The sequence below is a fragment of the Myiozetetes cayanensis genome, unplaced genomic scaffold (genome assembly GCF_022539395.1).
Source record: "Myiozetetes cayanensis isolate MyiCay16 unplaced genomic scaffold, myiCay2020 scf2-11, whole genome shotgun sequence".
NCBI classification, from domain to species: Eukaryota; Metazoa; Chordata; class Aves; order Passeriformes; family Tyrannidae; genus Myiozetetes; species Myiozetetes cayanensis.
In genome coordinates, this window is record NW_026087411.1 from 99,806,469 (window position 1) to 99,826,511 (window position 20,043).

The 20,043-nt window shown below is 42.6% G+C and overlaps 1 protein-coding gene across 1 annotated transcript in view; it reads right to left on the reverse strand.

The window, feature by feature from the left end:
• ADAM17 (ADAM metallopeptidase domain 17) overlaps nt 1-20,043 on the reverse strand; it is a 34,146-nt gene that overhangs the window by 5,942 nt on the left and 8,161 nt on the right. Inside the window, exons 2-15 of the mRNA XM_050315836.1 lie at nt 16,246-16,378; nt 14,899-15,032; nt 13,897-13,985; nt 12,033-12,201; nt 11,057-11,187; nt 9,228-9,317; nt 8,054-8,167; nt 7,381-7,525; nt 6,761-6,849; nt 4,757-4,909; nt 3,770-3,969; nt 2,638-2,741; nt 1,845-1,979; nt 810-940 (exon numbers count right to left, since the gene is read on the reverse strand). Of these exons, the coding sequence (XP_050171793.1) occupies nt 810-940; nt 1,845-1,979; nt 2,638-2,741; nt 3,770-3,969; nt 4,757-4,909; nt 6,761-6,849; nt 7,381-7,525; nt 8,054-8,167; nt 9,228-9,317; nt 11,057-11,187; nt 12,033-12,201; nt 13,897-13,985; nt 14,899-15,032; nt 16,246-16,378 (1,817 nt within the window). The remainder of the gene's footprint in view (nt 1-809; nt 941-1,844; nt 1,980-2,637; nt 2,742-3,769; nt 3,970-4,756; nt 4,910-6,760; nt 6,850-7,380; nt 7,526-8,053; nt 8,168-9,227; nt 9,318-11,056; nt 11,188-12,032; nt 12,202-13,896; nt 13,986-14,898; nt 15,033-16,245; nt 16,379-20,043) is intronic.

The window sequence follows — 20,043 nt, forward strand, 5'->3', positions numbered from 1 at the left end:
GTTTGAAACAAACGAAGTTTTAAAGTTTGAAACGTGCAAAACCCCACCTTTGGCCCATGTTAGGGGACATAAAACTGAAGTTTCTGGAGAGATGTAAGCACTGGAAGCCTCAGATGCCATTACCCACGGAGAATGCTGCAGCTCTCAGAAGCTCACGGTTACAGACAGACTCACTGCCAGATCTGGCTGTGCTGGTTTAACACAGTAGATCTTTGGTCTTCCAGGTCTGCCAGCAGAAGGGTTGGGACATGCCCTCCCAAATTCACTTCTGCTCACACCCAGTTTAGCTCCAGCCACTGGGGTCTGCAAGTGATGCGACTGTGCAGCTGCATCACGGAAAAGGCCACTGAGTGCCAGAAACCCACCAGTCTCCCCACCATGGGCTTACTGCCCCTTCCAGATACTGCCAGTTGGATTTTTGTGTGATTGCTAGCTGGCCTGAATGATTTAAAGTCAAAAAATACATTAATTGGGCTAATGTGAACAACTGTAAAGGCAAGTGCTACAAACCTAGCCAAGCTTACAGCAGTGCTCATTCACCTCCTTTGCAAGGACTGCCAGCTGGCTGAGCTGTGGGAAGCAGCAGAAGAGGGCAATAAGCAGGTGCAGAAGGTACCGGCTTCACCTTGCACAGGTCTCTGCAGAACTAACTTCCATCTGCAGCCTCCAACACCCTTTACCCCATGAAAAGATACTTAAAACATCCCACCCTGCTCAGCAACAGGTTAAGCTTTGGCTTCTCTTCACCAGCACACTCCTCCTGCCCAAGGACTCACACCCCCAGCCAGAGCAGAGCTGGGAACACTTACATTGGTGTCACAGAATCCCACGGTGCAAGGCTTGCCCTTGCGCAGGAACAGGAACTGGTCGTTGGCATCGACGTACGGAGTGCACCTGTCCTGCTCGTCCCGGCAGCACACCTTGCAGGAATTATCCGTTTCTGCAGCGGAGCAACAAACTCATTCCTTGGAAGCACCAAGAGTCACCTGCAACCCACAACCCCACACACCCCCTGGCTGACTGTGTTCATGAACAGCTTCCCCACAGGGAAGGCAGGACTATGTGAGTCACCCAGTTTCAGGCACTCTGATGACCAAGCCTAAAACTCAATCACATGCTCTGTGCATTAGGGAGTACACTGGGATCAAGCTCTCCAAGCTGATACCCCAACACTGCAGGAATCAACAGGCCAGTGAAGAGGTTCCAAACACACCCACAAAGAGAGATTTAAATAATCCTTGGGGTCTGAGTCCTCTAGACAACCTTCTCCTCAGCTATGCCCTCCATCCCAAACAGTCTGGCTCACAGCAGTTCCTTGGACTGCCCCTGTGAAGTTTTCCACCTACTCCCAGCTGCTTTATCACATTTAAGAGATGATACAGAGAGCAGGCAAGCAGGAAAACTTAATGGGCAGAAGTCTAAGACAGGCAGGTTTGCAGTGGCAGGGGAGTGGACTTAGGGATCCTATGTTCTCAAAGCACTTTAACCTCTTTGAAATCTTTAACTATCCATGGAGGTCAACACTCCTCTGCCAGATACCCGGTCCAGAGGTTGGTCAGGATCTCTTTACAATCCCTCCCATCCACCTGTGGCAGAGGTGGAAGGTAGGGGAGTGTCCTCTTCTTTAGCTAGTGTCAGACCATAATGTCTTCTAAACAGACCACCAGAAGACAGGAGGACATTCACATTCCTTTTTCAAACAGAAAACACCTGACAATACCCAACAGTTTTAACTTTTCCAGAAACCACAAGCTCAGCCCTCCCACAGGCCACCCCACAGCACAGCCAGTACTCCCTATGGAGCAGAGATGAGGCACATTCCAGTTCAGCCCTGTGTCACCCACCATTGCACGCACACGACCGTAGGTTCTTCTCCCTCTCGCAGAAAGGGACACACTCCCCATCCTTGCACTTTCCCATGTCCACACAGACAGTGTCATCTGGAGCATTTCCTGGAGGGGGACACTCGCTGCTGTTCCCTACAGGTGGAAGTCAGCAGAGTGGGAGGGCTGTGTTAGAGCAAAGGGCAGAGCACCTAAGTGTGCAGAAATAAAAGGGAAAATAATGGAAATACAGACTTATCCCAGGGGAACCCCAATAGCTTGTTCTTGGCTTTCATCTGCAGGCTGCCTGCCAACTGCTCCCAGAGGCAGCAGAAGCTCTGGAGGCTTTGTGGCACTGGCAACCATGCAGTAGGTGCAGACCCTGGAGGCACTCTCAGCAAAGCAGACACTGACTTGACTCCCTGCCTCCAAGAAAGATTATGAAGAAGTAAACGAGTGGGGAAGTGGAGCAGAATTGCAGTAATTCCACCTTTTCTATGACAAAATTAATTCCTGTCTCCTCCCAGGGAAACACACTGTTTTGCTTTTTCTTCTTTCAAGGGAAAGAAACAAAGAAGAAAAAAAAAGAAAATAAAAAAATCAACATTTTTTATGTTTTTCTGGGCAATAAATCACCAAGTGACTCCTGGACTACAATGAAACTCATTATAGGACTCTTTTGTGACGCTTAACCGGTCTCTAAAATTACATGTACCGGATGGATAAAGGGCACTAGACTGAAAGTGGGTTGAACAGGACACTGAGCCTGGAGCGCTTGGCTGGCTGACACACAGGGGACAGAACCACAGCCTACCAGTGCAAAAAGACTCTCCTTTGCAAGTGGCATTTATGGCTTCTTGGCATTTCTTTTGTGCACTTTCAAACTGGCAGCCTTTACAGCAGGGACTGTTCCGATCACTGGGGAAAGATCAAAATGAAGGAAATAAATACTAAGCAATTTTAAAAAATTAAGTACAAGTGTGACAAAACCAGAAAAAAAAAGATGTTTAGGAAAAAAGCTACTTCTTGGAGACTGACTCATCAATTCAACCCTTGCCCTCTCTGCCCCCTCCCACAACCCCCTTTCTACACACCCACTGAGTCTTCACATACTAAAGGTAAAATCACATAGAAAGTACAGCCCATTGAGAGACAACACAGAGACCCTTCTGTTTAAGGTCCTTGGATCCTCCTCTTGTCACCTGTTGTGCAACTTAGGACAAGATCTTTCACCCTTTCCTTCCCCAAACACTTCCTCCCCTTCTGTTTGTCCTGAAGGTTTTCCTACTTCTTATTCTGCACTGTCTTTATTTTCATTGTTCTCATCTAACGTAAAAAGGCCCCGAGTACAAAAATACTCACTAAAATTGAGGGATTTTCTTGCTAAACAACAGGAGTTGCACAAGCTCTCTAATGGTACATGGTGTAAAGCTGAACTGTGAAACAACAGATAGGGCACTTGCATTGCAACAGGGCCATGAACACTCCAAAAAAAGCAAGAGCACTCATTTAGTGCAGTCACTGTGTTGTCTGCTCAAACATGTTCTGCGGCAGTCTTGAAATATCACTATGTGATCCCAGCATAAAGCTACCTTGCAATACAAGCAAAAAGTGCATTTGCACAGAAAGTTTGCACAGGAAGTCTTAAATCTTGCTTTTCAATTGCCTAAGTGTGCTTTATAATAATGCTAGTAAAAATAACACCACCACAATAATAATTTTCAAGCCTGTAGCTTCTGACACTTCTCAGAAAAAGTAAGAGAATGCTATAAAACCTAATGTATGCACACAGCAGCCTTTCCTGAAATCCTCTATTGTCTTGAGCTCACACGTTTAGCCTTAAAGCCAAGAAAAAGGTTGTGACACTGCAAGTGGCTTTAGGAGTTTTCAGCCCAGCCCATCATTCTCTCCTGCATAAAGAGAAGTTGAGGCTCATTTCCTCTTACCTGCACTTGGCTCCATCTTTCAGTTTACAGTCTGCAGTGCAGCAGGGATCAGCCTGTTGGTACAAGAGGCCAGGATCGCACTCCTCCCCTTCATCCACCCTGGAGTTCCCACACACTTTGTTGTTGCGCTCTTTGAAGCACTCCTGGGCCTTGATCTCTATGGTCCTATGGATGGATTTTTTGCTGCAGCTTGAGAACATCTAGAGAGTCACAAGGGGAAAGAGCAGCACTGAGGAGGCACTTTCTGTCAACAACTGGCATCTAAGACAGCCACGGCCTCCCTACGCTTCCAAATTCTGGTTTCTCAGAAAGCAGTTATTCCCTCTACACTGTCAGCTTGATACCTTGGAAAAATTTTAAGAATGGAAAGTAAGGGTTTGGTCCTTAATGGACACTGCAGGGACTCCCCCACGCAGCTGGGCTCAGAGCCAACCCCAGCCCTCCCACAGTTTCAGGGCTTCACCACTCCCCGAACAGACTGCACTACCTCTCGGCAGCGGGGCTGGGCTCGAGCCACACATCAGACTCCACTGCAGACTACCCATCCCCTGATAATCTTCGTTTCTCATCTGCAAAACAGGCACAAGGCCAACTCCACACTGCCAGTGTAAGCTCCCACTGCAGCTCTGGCGTCTGGCAGTCTCTCTACAACAACAGCAGCTACGGACCACCCAAGCACTATTTGGTACTCAAAGTCCTGGACTGGACTCCTGCTGATGATTTGCTTGTAGCAGCATGCGGCCACAGCTAATTACAAGCAACTAATTAAAATGCACCTTGACACGCTATGAACTCCAGTGAAACTCAGATTCCAAAGATGACCTTATCTTGCACAGAACCCAACCGCTTGCTAATGTTTTCTCCTTATGGCTAAGCCATTACATTCCTGGTGGTTTCAAGCTACAGGAATCATTAACAGAGTTGCCATGCAAAGGGTCACCGACCACAGCAGAAACTTGTATGCTGAAGCAAACTAAACCACCATACCTTGTTGTTTTCATGATCCCCACTGACAGCAATAGGATACATGACATATTTCCCTCCCTCATCTTCAGTGGGGGCACATTCTGGCAGACTGTCAGGATCGTGCTCTGCTCCAAAGTTATGTCCAAGTTCATGTGTCGTAACCAGGTCAGCCTCCTTTTTTGAACATGGAAAAAACAATGTTGAAAAAAATTAGTCCAAGCAGGAAAGGACAGAAGATCCCAGTTACTTCCAGACCATCAGCACTTCTAAGATACATCAAGATGGACAGGATGAACATTTTCTTTTTCTAAAAGTGGAGAAATGAAGGCAATTAAAATTATGGTCCATTTCAAAGTCAAGTTCCAGGACTAGGTTTGAACACTAAATCAGTGCTAAAGGCAAAATGCTGTGGTAGATTACCAATTTGTTTTCAATGCAATGAAGATACTTAAAATATGAAAATTTGCTTTTAAGTAGCTGGAAGGCATAAAAAGTTGAAACAAAAACCAATTCAAACAAACACCAGCTACTACAATTAGTCAATCTCTTGTTTAACATATATTGCCATTAGAATTATTTCTTCTGAAGGGATGATGACATTAGAAGTGCTGAATAAACTGTTATTGCACGATTACTGGGAAAGACACCCACGATTGTGGCCCGACAGGGATGGATTTCCAACATCATTTATGCAAGACAGGTCTGCCTGTGCTGAGGATCCCAAACCGGCTCTAGAGGCTCACTGTGCGCCTCCCACAGCGCCTTGGCCAGCAGATGGTGTCAAGTTCACAAGGTGACAAACCACAAACTAAACTTGCACAGAAACAAAGGTGAACACAAGGACACCAGGCAGTTCAGGAGAGAGAATCCCTCGCTGCAGCTGCTCTGAGGGCACGGGAAGGAGCAAGCACTGGAATGAGCAGCACTGGTTCGTGTCTAAGCATGGCTAATGTGAGAGCCAGAGACAGGAGAGCTGCCCAGGGATCCCTCCTGTGCTTCAATGGGTTTTATTTGGAGAAGTGTTTTAAGGAGGTTTTTTCTTTTTTTTTTTTTTTTTTTTAAACCCAAGTTTAAAAAGGGTACTATGCAGCACTTTCCCTGTGAAACCAATCCATAATGCTCCCACTGCCTCATCCCAAGCCTTGTGCCTGCCACTGCGAAGACAAAAACCTCAATTTCCTTTGTAATCCAAGGCACAACTCCAGTTTGGAGACTGATGCAAATGGCACGGCAACAGCAAGAGCTCTCTGTCAACATCCTTCTAACACAAAGCTTCACTGTCTTTTTTTCCTATCTTCTTGACAGCTTCTGTGCCAAGTTTTAGCCCACACATCAATTATGAATTCCCTGTACCACCAGGCTACAGAAAAGCACAGCTGAGAAGTCAGTAGAAGTCAGCAAAAGCGAAATATGCCCAACTGTAAGGATTTTGTAGATGCAGACACAGGCACTGCTCTGGTATTTTTACAAGTGAGACAAAGCTCATATTCAGGCCTTTATGTATTTACTATCTTATCAACTATGGAAAAAAATCCAGACAGCATCAACTTATAGTAAGCTTACTATAAGCACTAGTAAGTCCTATCTATACTGTTCTTTTACTCAGGACACACAAAAATCAGGTGGAGGAATTTCATTAAAAGGTTCAAACTAAACCTCCTACTTTGCCTCCTCGTTCTTTCAGAGGGTTTGTTTGTTGGAGTTTTATTGTTTGTTTGGGTTTTTTTGTTAAAGCAAAATACATTTAAATTCATCTTTAGGTATCAAAAACCTCTTTATACCTGTAAAACTACAGTTCCTATTAGACACTAGCTATGTTTTCCTCACTCCTCTTTCGCAGTGAATTCCATCTCCCCTTGTCAGCAACAACAAAAAGGATGATTTTTGTTTTGTGACCTACATCCTTGTCCCCAGGAAGCTGACTCAAATGGAAAGCCAGCAGTTTGTTTCAGAGAGAACAAAAGCTTGTCACAATCCCATGGCACACATCACCAGCAAACATATACAAGGAGGACACTCTCCTACCTTTGTGAGGATGGTCTTCCCATAGTTCTTGGTGCTGGTTAGGCCACTGTTCAAATAGATATCCTTCTTTGCAATTTGACTGTAATACGCTACAGAAGTGAGAAATAAACAAATGAAAATTGACAAATATTTTTCTTGGGTTTCAGGGTACTTTTGGGGAGACAGGGATCCTTGTCTGGGGAAATGAACAGCTTTACTGTTCTCACAGGCTCACTAGTGAGAGCCTGCCTCTTGCCAGTTTTTTGGGCTGGGAAATCTTTCAAGCACAGCTCAAACAGCTCATGTATTGCAGTAAAGGGGAAAACATCAGAAATTTCCAAGACAACAGCATCTGCTATTCCAAAACCATTGCAAGATGCACCCACACAAAGCAGCCCTTGGACTAGGGTTTGTTCTAGTCAGCTTGTTCACACCAACAGTTTAGGGACTTTTATCCTTCCCTCCCTTCTTTTTCCATCTCCAGCCAAAAAAATGGTCATCTCTTCTATGTAAAAAAACAAATACTAGAGTGTATGCAAATAGGACAGCATACTCCAGGAAATTTGGAGAAAAGGATTAAACACAAATAACAAAAACTAGCTTTCAATCCACAACTGGGACAGAAGAAAGAGAAGCCTTGCCTTTAGGACAAATGCCACCATGGCTGTTAGGTCTGGGAGAGCCAACATAAGCCAAACCAAGCGTTCCCATGTCAAAATCTTGATATGTGAAGAGATGAGCAAGGCACACGTGAGCTGCTTTCTCAGCAATATCAAAGCTAAATTGCTTTAATAAAGAAAAAAAATCTCTGTTAGACAGTTTACAGCACATATCAGAAGTCTATAGATACAAACATTTATCTAATGTGCCAGACAAGCACCTCCTAGATCTGGTTAAGTCAGAAAACAGCAGCTGTTTAGCTGTCCTACAGAGCTGTAGGAAATTAAACAAACACCCAAATACGTTGTAGGCATGCATTTACATAACTTGTCTATTCATTTCCCCTTCTCACAGGGAGGGGAAAACCAGGTACAATAATCTGATGAAGGTCACAAGGCAGCCAGTCTCAGGGCCACACATATCAGGACTGCCTTTCTGACTCAGACCACGTTAATAAGACTAATTGGAGTCTGCTCTGTAGTTATGCAATGGAGCCCTTTACCATGGGCTACAGGGCACAGCAGCTGGTTTGACTCTGTGTGACACCCACACGTCACGCGAAGGCAGCAGCGGAGTTTCACACGTTACTACAGCGCAGCTTGTGAATGAGTAATCCTCTGCAAAGGACAGCATTTTTCAAGGGTTACAACCTACCTCTAGCAGCATTTTCACATCCCAGGCATCTTTTTTATCATCTGGGTAGCTTCTTGCCATATTGTAATGCTTTTCTCCAGGTTTTACAGAATTTGGCTCATTGTGGATGATAATCTACATTTCAAAAAGGGCAACAATAATGTAGAGGAATTTTGGTCAATTTTATAGCTACAGAAAAGGTTTCAATGTAATTTTAAACGTCTCAATAGATCTGTAAGCAGAAAAATGCAGACTCAGCATGATTCTAATGTTAACTTTCCAGGCTCTGCTAGTTAAATGCACTAACTACATTATAAGTAACTACACCAGCCCTTTTACAGGACAACATCAAAAGTTTTGACTGTAACATTCTGCTTTGACATGCATTTTACTCTTTCAAAAAAAGCCCCAAATACAACCAGTATAAATAACCCCAAATCATTTCAAAGTTGAAGCTAACCAAAACATATTTTAAAGGATTGTTACTTTCCCAGGAACCTGGAATTAGTGCTTCATGTTCTCTCCCCCTCCCTGCCCAATCAACACTCCTCTCTTGTTCCTGTAGACCTTTTCCCAGCAAAGGGGCAGCCAGCTTGTCGCATTAGTCTCCATGTCCCACATCACAGCTCTTGCAGTATGCTGAGCTGATGGATTACTCCTGGTTTTAATGCCCTTTTTCATATTTCTGTGCACTGACTCTCAGATGCCATCATAAAACTGAAGTCACTACATTAGCTATGTCCACCCTATACCAGCCTCTACACTATCATGAGGGAGCCATTAAAGCTCTTCAGGCAGGATTTGTGTTTTTTCATCTGTGTTTGAGGAACACTCAGGTTTTGCAAGCTAAGCAGCAGCCACAGACAGAAATATGGCATAAATTCATAGAGCATGTCTGACAGAAACAAGAATTGCTCATCTGGGGGAAAAAAAAGCACCTTTGAGTTGAGATTAAATATGGAGAGATTCTCCCTGAAAACTCACATCTCAAATACTGTAGGAACTGAAAATAGCCATGATGTCTCAGATCATTAACACTACCACTGGTAAGATGCTATTTCTGAGTGCTCCTGGCTCAAATTATTAATGGAGGATTTTATTATCTTAGCTCTAATCCAGATAAAATAATCAGAAGCCACAGCATTTAAAGCATGTTCCTTTAATTTGGAAACCCTCTGCAGAGTTCAGTGAATACCTGCTCTATCTGTATGCCGTACCCATTGAAGGTTCCATCGTCCCAGGATGTGTTTCGGTAGATGTCATCTACTCTGTCTATCAGTTCAATCTATGTAGAAAAGAAACACAAGTTACTCACTTGAGCTTTCATGCAGTAAAAGTCAAGACACTCTGAGAAGGTGCAACATACTTCTCTAGAAACACCTACTTCAACTTAAAATCGAATCTCATATAAGGTAACAGACATACTCTCTGGATCCAAGTGCTGTTGGTTTTGGATCAGTGAGTACTATCAAATATCCTTGAAAAATTTCCACCTTAACAAAGCAGTATAAACTTTTCCATTTATCACTTTAATTTGTGCAGTGGAAGAACAATAACATTAAGAACAAGACATCTTGGGAAACACTTTGTTCAAACACTAGTTTTCCAGATTTCTTTAAGGGGAAGGGCAGAGGAGGGAGTTGTTTTTACTGCTTTGTCTTAGCACAGTGCTTAAGTAGTTTAACTGACCCCTGAAGCTAAAAAGCTATTATTTTCCTCATTATGGTTCAAGCACAAGGTTCCAGAAAGTCTCTTGTGAGTGCTCACAATCAATACCTCCCTTTTCATTTGTTTGCATATTCTGAAAAACCACCTTCTACTAAATAGAAACACACAAACTTGCTGAGAATGAGAAGTGACATTCAGAGCCACTCGACAATAATTCATGCTTTGGCTTTCCAACCACTGTGTTGTTAACAGTACCCATCTACCCCCCAGGAAACAGGACAGTGGGTCAGCCTCAGCACATGTCAGATGCTGAGATAAAAGCATCTCTGCAAACATACCAATTGAGGCCCCCTCACCTGGAGAATGTAAAAACATTTCTGGGGACAGAAAGGTCAAAAAGCCAGCAAAGGTGAAACAGAGTGATTAGCATTTCAAAGAGGCAGACTCAGAAAGAGACTTCTGGCAAACAACACAGCTCCAAAAGTGTTTTCATTTGATTTTGTCTCCAGTCCCCAATCCCCCCATACTCTCCACTTCTGCTGAAAGGCTGCACGCAAGCCTTGTTCTATTGCACAAAAACTTGTCAGGCAGATAATCATACTGTTTTTGGTTGGGTTACTTATTAGTGGTACATGTGAGGGAGCCCTGCTTTCCTGAGAATGGTTGAACACCTGCCTACTGATGGGAAGCAGTGAATTAATTCCTTGATTTGCTTTGCTTCTGTGAACAGCTTTTGCTCTTTCTATTAAACTGTTTCTATCTCAACCTACAAGTTGTCTCAGCTTTACCCTTCTGATTCTCTCCTCCACCCCATCTGTGAGGAGCAAGTAAGCAGCTGTGTGAGGCTGAACTGCTTCCTGAGGTTGTATACCCATGTATAACCAAACAAACTGTTTACTGTGCATGTTCTAATTTTATTGTACAGAGAATTTTATTGGACAGAAAATCCTGAAAGAATTTGGAAAAAACCAATAAATCTATGCAAGCTGTGTTTGCCTCTCTTATGAGCATTAACATGATAGAACTTTAGAGATGCTGGGATCATTTGGATGTCAAAATCCAGGAGACTCTAAAGTTCTGACTAGGAAATGAGAAGTTCTTAGGTAGAAAATGGCATAGTCACAAGAAATATAGGAAAGGAAGGAATCTGCTTTTTATAAGTAGAACTCGAAGAATACTTATCATCATTATAAAATATTTTTAAAGTATGATTTAGCGTTTTCTCATTTAAAAGTTACACAGCCACAGTCAAGATGTTGTACAAAAGTTGTATAAGCTGTATGTTGTTTTAACTACCAGATCACTATGTTTGCCCACATTTGTTCCAGCAAATTTTAACGAAGTCCATTTACTTACCAAGTAGTTTATAGTGGTACTCTCTTCCCCACGGCCCATATACTTGAAAAAACGATGATCTGCCACTACCAACATCTTGCACGTGTTTTTGGAGTTCTCTGGAGTGGTTCTCTTCTTCCGATGGATGTTTGCTACGGCGAATATTTTAAATACAATAAACACTCAAATACAACTACCACTACTGAGTCTATTATCCTTATTTAAGTTATGACTGTGAATGTGGTTGTGTTTCTGTGGAGAGAATGGGGATGTTTAGTTTTGGGTTTTTATTTAATAGCTATTCTTAAATTTTGTTTTCCTAACAATCCTCAAACTTAGTGTAAGGAAAGTAATGTGCAGCAGTGAAATTGAGTTATTCATCAGATTTACCTATAGAGCTTTTATGGTCATCACCTCAGCCTTAGACCTCCTGTTCCTAGTCATTATCCCAACCTCTGCTGACACAGTGAAGGACAGAGGAAAAAGGGACTGAAATCTCTCAAAACATCATCATAGCTCAAGATGGATTCCTTGAGTGACCATCAAGGCCAAACAGGTCCTGCTGCACAGTGCACAGAAGTACAGAGTTGTTTTACTGTTCATCTCAGAACATGTATCTACACTGCTGCCAGCTGTCATAACAAACTGCTTGGGCCTGATGAAATGGCTTCCTCTCCTCAGCCTACATTTTGGTGGGACCAAACATCCATTCAAGAAGCCAGGAACAAATATGCCCTGAGCAACAGTATCTTCCTTTCATCAGCTATTGGGGCTTTTGTGGATGGGGAATGGGCATGAATTAGTGCTGCTCCCCGTCTCCATGCCCCCAGTGAATTTAAAGAGCTAATAGTTAAATTAGAAACAGCAACACAGATTACTGCCCACAGCAATAAAACAGCAACACAGATTACTGCAAGTAAGGTTCTGACCTTACTTGCCAACACAGCCAGATTTCAGGTGTTTCGAAGATGCTGCTCTTCCAACTATGGACACTCACCTTCGTTTTGCTTCCTGTCTTCCAGTCCTTTTGGCAACAGTTCTTCTTCATTCAGCTTTAAATAACCACACACTTTGGGGGACTGCAATCTTGAGAAGTCTTTAATGTCTTCAGATCTGTAGACCAGCAGTCTTTCATCTTCCACATCATCTACAAATCTCCACAGTGGCTAACAGCACAAGAAGAATTTAGGAACACTGTGAATGTAAAGACTAAGTCTACATAAGTAAAAAATTATAGATATGTACCATCAAACATCCACAGCTTTCTGTGTACACACACAAATGCACTGGACTATGATAACCTCACCCACAGCAACAGGTCTACTGATAAAATGACATCCCCAAGAAAGCCAACAGAATTCAACTCTCTTATGCTACACGGGCATCCAAAACTCTGAGATCATCTTAACAGAGCAGTTTTTACTTTACTGGCATGTCCTATTTTTATCTGAATGTAACAGCTACAGCAACACCACCAAACACAGCATGGACAGGGTCTGTTCTTTGGCCAAGGCCAAGCAGAATCGATTGCCCACGTTCACAACACAGAGCACCTGGGTCTGGGTCTCCTCTGGCCCTCAGGCAGCACTCTTGCAACTTCAGACAGCTATTACTTAGCATATTGTGCTTTCAGTTCACAGCAAAAAGGTCCCAAAACATGAAAGGCTTTGCTAGCCCAGCAGCCACACATCTGCAGCCCAAAACTGAGTGTTTCACGTGCTAAGGTAAGATGTGAGGGCACAAGTGGTTTATACAAAGGTCCATAACCTTTCCAAATGATACAGGAGCACCATGAAAACAAAGGCAGGCAAAGTGGAGCAGCTTTGTCTGTGCTGCCTTTTGGGAACAGACTCTGGCATGCACCCTCTCTGACTGCAAACAGGCATCGTCTTACCCAGGGCTGGTCAGGGGCCAAAGCTGACCTGGGGACACCAACAGTGAGCTGGAGCCTGCACACCATTGCCTGCCCTCAAAAACACAGACACAGACAGCGAGGAGCACGGGGGTTGGATGCACTTACACTGCTCTGCACCACAGACACAAAAACACTTTAAATCACAGTCAAACAGCTACTCTATGTTCGTAATGTAAAGCACGAGTGCAGTGATTTGGATATTTTACTCCCACTTTTAATACTTTCACATGACTAGATTTCTCAGGTCTACCCATAATTCTGCATATCCTTGGGTTTGGAGACAATTACAATATCCATCTAACACTCAGCCATAATTACTGTCCTTCAAACATTCTTATACTGCTTGTGTCTGGGAATATACTGCACTCAACAAGTCATTAGGATAGTCTCTAATTATATACTCTTGAATATATTTTTTTAACCAACAGTTTAAAAAAAGACAAGCAATGAAAATGTTGAAACGCAAGGGAGTTGGAAAAAATATCAGATTTACAAATGAAGCTCTAAGATAAAATAGCAAATTTTTAAATGAAGCTTTAAAACCGGGAAAAATTTCACAACATAACACAGCCAAAACTTTTAGAAAGCTCCACAGACCTCGACTCTGCTCAGACTGCCACACAGTTTATTAGTCTAAAAAACATGATTACCACTAATTACTACTGTTACTCATTTGTTTCTGAAACCTTTTCCTGTCTAAAACATACTTTCTGCCTGATGCACCTAAAACATGCAGCCATCAGAGAATGTCACTAATAAAAGTCAACATTTGCAACAGTCACATTGGTTTCACATTTCCCTTCTTCCTCCCTTCTCACCCCAAAACAAACACCACCATCAAGCCTAGTTTGAGCTACAGAGGTGTTAGCGTGACTAACTCGAAAGAGAAATACCCACAGCAAAAGAAAATGATTGTTTGAATACAGTTTCCCACAGCAAAGAGTACCTCGATATTGTATTCTTCTCCATCAGTATTGATCCGCACTGTAAAATCTTCATCCCCAATATGTGCCACAACCTTGGAATTATGCTCTCCTTTAACATAAGCAAGGAAGAAATAAGTTTATTCAGCTCTGCTTGCATGCACTCCTACACTGTTTGTTAGGGGTTTTTAATTGTTTCTAAGCTTCATGCCAAATTACCCTCCTTGGTCTCTGAAGAACTGTTCAATACAAAGAAAAAAAGAAACGAGCCAACACCTCCCCTCAGTTTTAATTTCTCAGTGGTCATAGTCAACAAGACTCAGATGTAACTCTTAATTTTACAGAAAGTGTTGAGATGGCTCTGGGGATCAGAAATGGGACACAGAATATTTCTGCCAACAAAAGCAGCGTGCATCTAACTATCATCACACAGCAGCTTCATGGCGTCAGCCTGGACTCCAGTGGAAAAGACTCACCACATCACACAGACAACACAGAAACAAAAACAACTTAGCAGAAGCATTAGCGCTCGACAGAAGTGAAGTGAGATATCCTTTATTTACAGAACAGTAATCTACAAAGAACTATCTCTAAGTCTTTTAACTGAGCAATCTGGGCATCACTGCATCACCTCTACTTCGGCTTTGTGTTCTGGGACACAAAACAAGTCCCACATTTCAGCTGGAATAAAGTCACCATCATCATTTAAAAAAATAAATTATAATTTGCAAGTCACTGCTTGAGTAAATTATACCTTCGTGTTCTGCCAAATTAAACACAGGACTCCTATCTTAGGACATTGGTGCAATAGCTCAGAAAAACCCTACCACCCACCAAACCTAAAAAACCCTAAATCCCCAAACACACCGCAAAAACAAAACCAGAAAACCCAAGGGGCATAAGAATTAAGTTTATTTGTTCATCCTAATTGTATATGACAAAAATAAGGAAAATACACCATTTACTCTGGCCAAGAGACTCGTGCAAAGCTGTGATTTCTCAGCATTGATGCACTTCATACTAACCAACGACATGTCCAGTGAAAAAGTCTTGCCATTGAACACGATACTCCTTTTCCTTGCCTTCACCATCCACAATTAATGCTTGAAATTTTTCTGAAAAGTGTTCAGCAGTTGCAGTTAAGTACAATTTAAAGTGCCTGTAAGAGAATTTACTTACATTTACTTTTAGGCAAAGTATGCACACAACAGATACAGTCACCATTTTACCGAGGGTCCAAAAGATGTTACTAAGCATTAATTCTGATAAGCAGGTTACAAAAACATATACCTTATAATTCATAGCTGTAAATATTTTAAAAATATATAGTCACAAAAAGTAAAGGTCATCTCAAGAAGTAAGTGGAGAACCTTCTCTATAAGAAGTCTTATGGGCTCTTGGTTTATGTGGGCTTTGGGTCAAAGATTTTTGGCATGCTCCTCTGCAATCATTCTGTCATCATCACTGGCAGTATTGCAACCTCACCATAAAGTCAGGGTGCATGAGGCAGTGCAAAACAGGGACAGTCAGACATTTGATCCCATTAACCTTTTATACTTGGTACTTAAAAATTTCCTCCCCCCTCCCCAATGTTTAGAAACTCAAAAATTATGCACAACTTGCATGACAGTTGTAAATGACATAGGGGAAGGCATATGAGAACACAGTAAACAAAGATGTCAGAAGAACAAAATCGATGTACATTTGTTAATATAAAGCATTATTCTCATCCTCGTCCCCATTTTAGATTAACAATTTCAGCAATTTCAGCATTCAAATGCCTGTAAGGTACTTTTCTGACTTCCAGGATAAAATCCATGGAATCATCATGCCTGCTCCCTTCTATCTCTCCTTCCCCTTTCACCTGTGCTTCTATTTCCCATCTTACAAAAAACAATGTCATAAAAAAGATTAGAAGTGCTTTTTTAATGGAAAATTTACACTCAGTAGGAAGAGGATTAAACCTCCATGAAAAAAAATACATCTCCTGGGCAACACACAACATGTGCTACCCAGACTGAAGGCTAAGATTTTCAAGAACCAGAGGACAGTAAAGAAGTATGACAGTGTTGCCAGTGACAGAGGTATAAGTAGGATCCAACCCAATCAGTGGAAGTAATCTACATGAAACTAAAGCCCAGAACAAAGCAAAAGAAATCCTAAATCACTGCCCCTTCACCAATCAGAGCAATACAATCTAACTTAATTTCCCCTTTCCTTTGTGTCCCTCTGAAGCCATATAACCATGGAGATGATTAACTTAGAAGGACTGGTCAGTCATAACAGAAAACAAGATAAATATTTCTGGGTTTGAAAGTGCACATTATTAATCACAAACTGAAGGAAAATATTGTGCTACTTCATTTAATTACCTTTGCAGGGCTGAAAAACTTAAGAGCCTCTCTACGTGTGTCTCCGGCTGGAGGTCCCTCTTCTTCAGTGAGTGTTGCTGGATGCTGGACTGAGAAAGGATGTCGTAGTCTGAAAGCATGGACTCAACTGTGTCTGGAAGATCAACAAGGAAAGTTTTAGTTTAAAAAGACCCTCTTTCCAAATGCAGCCAAAAGAAAAGAGCAAACCAGAGCCACCCATTACAACAGCAAGACTACAGTTTGCTCTCATTTTAGGATAACTATTGTACATTTCTGTAAAGGTGCACTTTGCGTAGGCAACTAGAAATCAGAGTGAGACAAGACACAATCTGAGAAAGAAAAACAAAGAGTTTAGTTCACTTGTTACAGCAATTTCTGAGCAACCAACCCATCACTTGTACTGCCACAACAGTGCAGAGCTAATGCCCTCCCTGGCCGCCCCACAGAAACTGAATGGTGGAGAATGTTGGGGTGAATCACTCTGGGGCGAATCACTCTCCTCACCTGCTGGTCCCCACATCAATCTAAGGAAGTTTAACCTAGGAGACTTATACCAAATTAACTCCAGGTTGGGACTGCATTTTTTACCTTTCTGTCCAACAGTAGTCAGAAAACAGGTATCTGCACAGCATCATCAATCAGAACTAACTAACAAGGCACCTCATATGATGCACTCCCAGGCACTCTGCTTTCCCAATACCTTACCACCATACAAAACTCCTTTGATTTCCCTACCCAGATCATGAAAACCTGTTCAGAAGAAGGAGACCAAATGCCTGAACTCCTGTGGGGAGCGGCACACAAATTACAAATTCAGGTCAATACTTTGCAGATGTTTCCACTGTTAACAAAGTGCACCATGACAGCTGCCAACAGTGTTTGATTCTTGCTGATAATGCCTGCTGCTGTTTCCTAAAGCATTTCTTTGCCATAGCACCCATGCACACTCTTCCTTCTCTGGAGCACACACCACTCAGTGGGACACCTGACAACCCCACCTTCACTTCCATCAGCTGCTATTTACAGCCTTAACCAGAGGCCCTTATTCCCACATCACTGTCTTCCTTCTCAGCCAGAGGTGCTCGCTCTTTTCACGGCACCAGATGAGGAGTCAGACATGTTTTACAAGAGGCAGAAATGTTCATCCAGACATTCTTTATTAAAAACATTCCCTGTTTGTTTCTTCTCCATTTCCAGCTACGCTTCTAAACCAGACCTGATAGTTACCGAAGTGTTTTTTTTGTTAAGGAAGATGGCCTTCCTCCAGAGCCCCTCATCACCAGCTTACACCACCCAGCCAAATAACCTCACATGTTTTATTGGACTTTTAAGTAAGCAGCACCACTAATAAGCTGGTTTACTGGGTCTTGTGCAACAAACCAAGACCGTCACCTTGAAATCTAGATAAAGTATAGCTCTTGAAATAATATGGTTTTTTTAAACCTAGCACTCAGTACCATAATTTATCCCCAAATCCATTCCTCTAAAGCCCAAGAAAGCTTTAAGAACGGATGCACTGATCAGGGCAAGGCAATTTTCTTTTGAGAGGGGGTGGGTGAGGAATATTAACCACTGGTGTACATGCACACATGTGTTTGTGTACACTGAAGTGAGGGAGCCACAGAAGCAAAGAAGACCCTCACAGCCCTGCTGGCCCTGTACCAGACCCACTAGCAGAGCGCCGGGCGGGTGACTCGGCTGCCTTCTTGGGAAGCAGAAGCCACCAAGCAGCGGTTCCCAGGCTTCTTCCTACTCGGCCGCTCCTCCCCGGCCGTTGAGCAACACAGGAAGGGCAGTGCAGTTGTGATTTCCTGATTTCTGTTCACCACCCACAGGTCGGGAGCACCTGCAATTGATCACCGTGCGTTTCGGGTGATACGCAAAGGCAAGTTTCCCTCACCTTCCTTTCTGTTGTGGGGTTTTTCCCCTTACGTGCCCAGCCGCTGCACGCTGGGCAGTGCCTCCATCCTTAGTGCTGCAGAGCTGGTTCACTAGAGCCACACAGTGAGCAAATACCTAAAACCTCCCAAAGTACACCTTTCTGCCCATTATAATTCATTGCTTATGATCCGGCACCTGCCCTCATCCAAAACCACCTAGGAGGAGGGTAGGGACAGCCAGGGAAATCAACTCTGAAAAAAACCTAAAATGTAATTAAACTGCTTAGTTCTAAATTATTTTAATTAAACTCAAGATTCTTTCACCACAGCTAGAGAGACCCCTGAAAAGTCATGCCCAAGAGCAAGCTCCAAGATGCAGTTGCCACTACGGCCAGACAAAACGCCTCTGTTTCATGGCAAGAGAACTGAAAAGTCTGATAAAAAAATTAAGGTTTTTTTATTTGGTAGGCAAGAACTCCAGAAATCCTGCTCCACCTCGATATACACAAACACTCTTCTGGAAATGCCTCACAGAGACACAGGAAGGGTAGTAAGAACAAGACCTAAAAAGTTCATGAAGATGAGTAAGATGATTCTGTTGAAGTAACAAATGAAACACAGGACACTCCTAGTTCCTGTAACCCTGAAACAAGAATGCACTTGTTCATATTTCCTCTTACCCTTCCTAAATTTGTTTCCTTTTAATTTTACTTGTGACATAAGTAGAGGCTTAAGACATGCTGCTCATAGACATAAATCTGTTAACTAATTATGGTATTAGACAGACACGGAAAGAATATATTGGTAACACATTCAAACCAAAATTTTTCTGTATCATGTTCATATTGTGAAAAATTAATTCACGGTCATGGCTTATTGAAAATAAAAGATGAAGTGTCATTATTTTAAACAAAACACAGAACTGTGCAGAGTCCAATTGTACAGCAATCTGTGGATAGGAGCCACAACAAGCATATACTTGACTACTTTTTACTGAAGTCTGAAAATCTTTTTGGCATTCCCTCCTCATGATCTTCCCTACGGTCCAAGAGCCATTTTCCATGGGCTTCAACAACACTGAGCTGACTCAGATTTTCCCAAACCACTTTCTTGTGGTTCCTTCCCTTCCAGCCCCTCCTAGATTTCTGCATTCCTGCCTTTTTGGAGAATCTTAATTCCATCCTGATACCCCAATTAGTTATTGTCACCAGCCTTCACCTCATTGCACCTTCTTTCCTGCATGGGAACCTCGCAAGAACGTGCACATTTCAGGTTTGCAAGAGAGACAGGGAAGGAACATCAGTGACAAAGATGATAAGCTGAAGCTCTTGAGAAGAAATCCATAGCAGTGACTCTTCCTCTGCCCCCAACTTTGAACTCACCAAACATTCCCTCTTTTTTTCCCCACCTAGTTTCAGGGCTAAAAGCCCCCTGGCACTAGACTTTCAGACTTAACACAGACAAGTATCCTTTAAATAAACTCTGGGCACTGTAGCAGGCTACTCCAGCAGCAAAGAGCTCAAGAATGTGCTGGGCAAGAGCTGAGATCAGGGAGTTCAAGGCCACTGCATGTATTTCAAAAGAAGAGGTTTCTCTTCCAGTGCTCAGCTACCAATTCAAGTACCAATGTCACCCTTCTCCAACCAGCTCAGCTTTCATAAGCACAACAGTAAATTCCCATGATCTCATGCCCCATCTATTGCCCGGAAGTCAACAAGTAAATGTGGCAAGTCAGCCATTTCATAAGAATTCTTTTGCACTGCATTATTTATAGAAAGGTTAAGCTTATCTAGAAACATGAAGTTTTAACCCAGAAGATATAATTAATATTTTTAAAAACTCTCTTCACAATTATCTCATGACAGAAAATGTCTCTGCCTAAACCAAAAGATCAAACAATATTAAAAAAAAATAATAC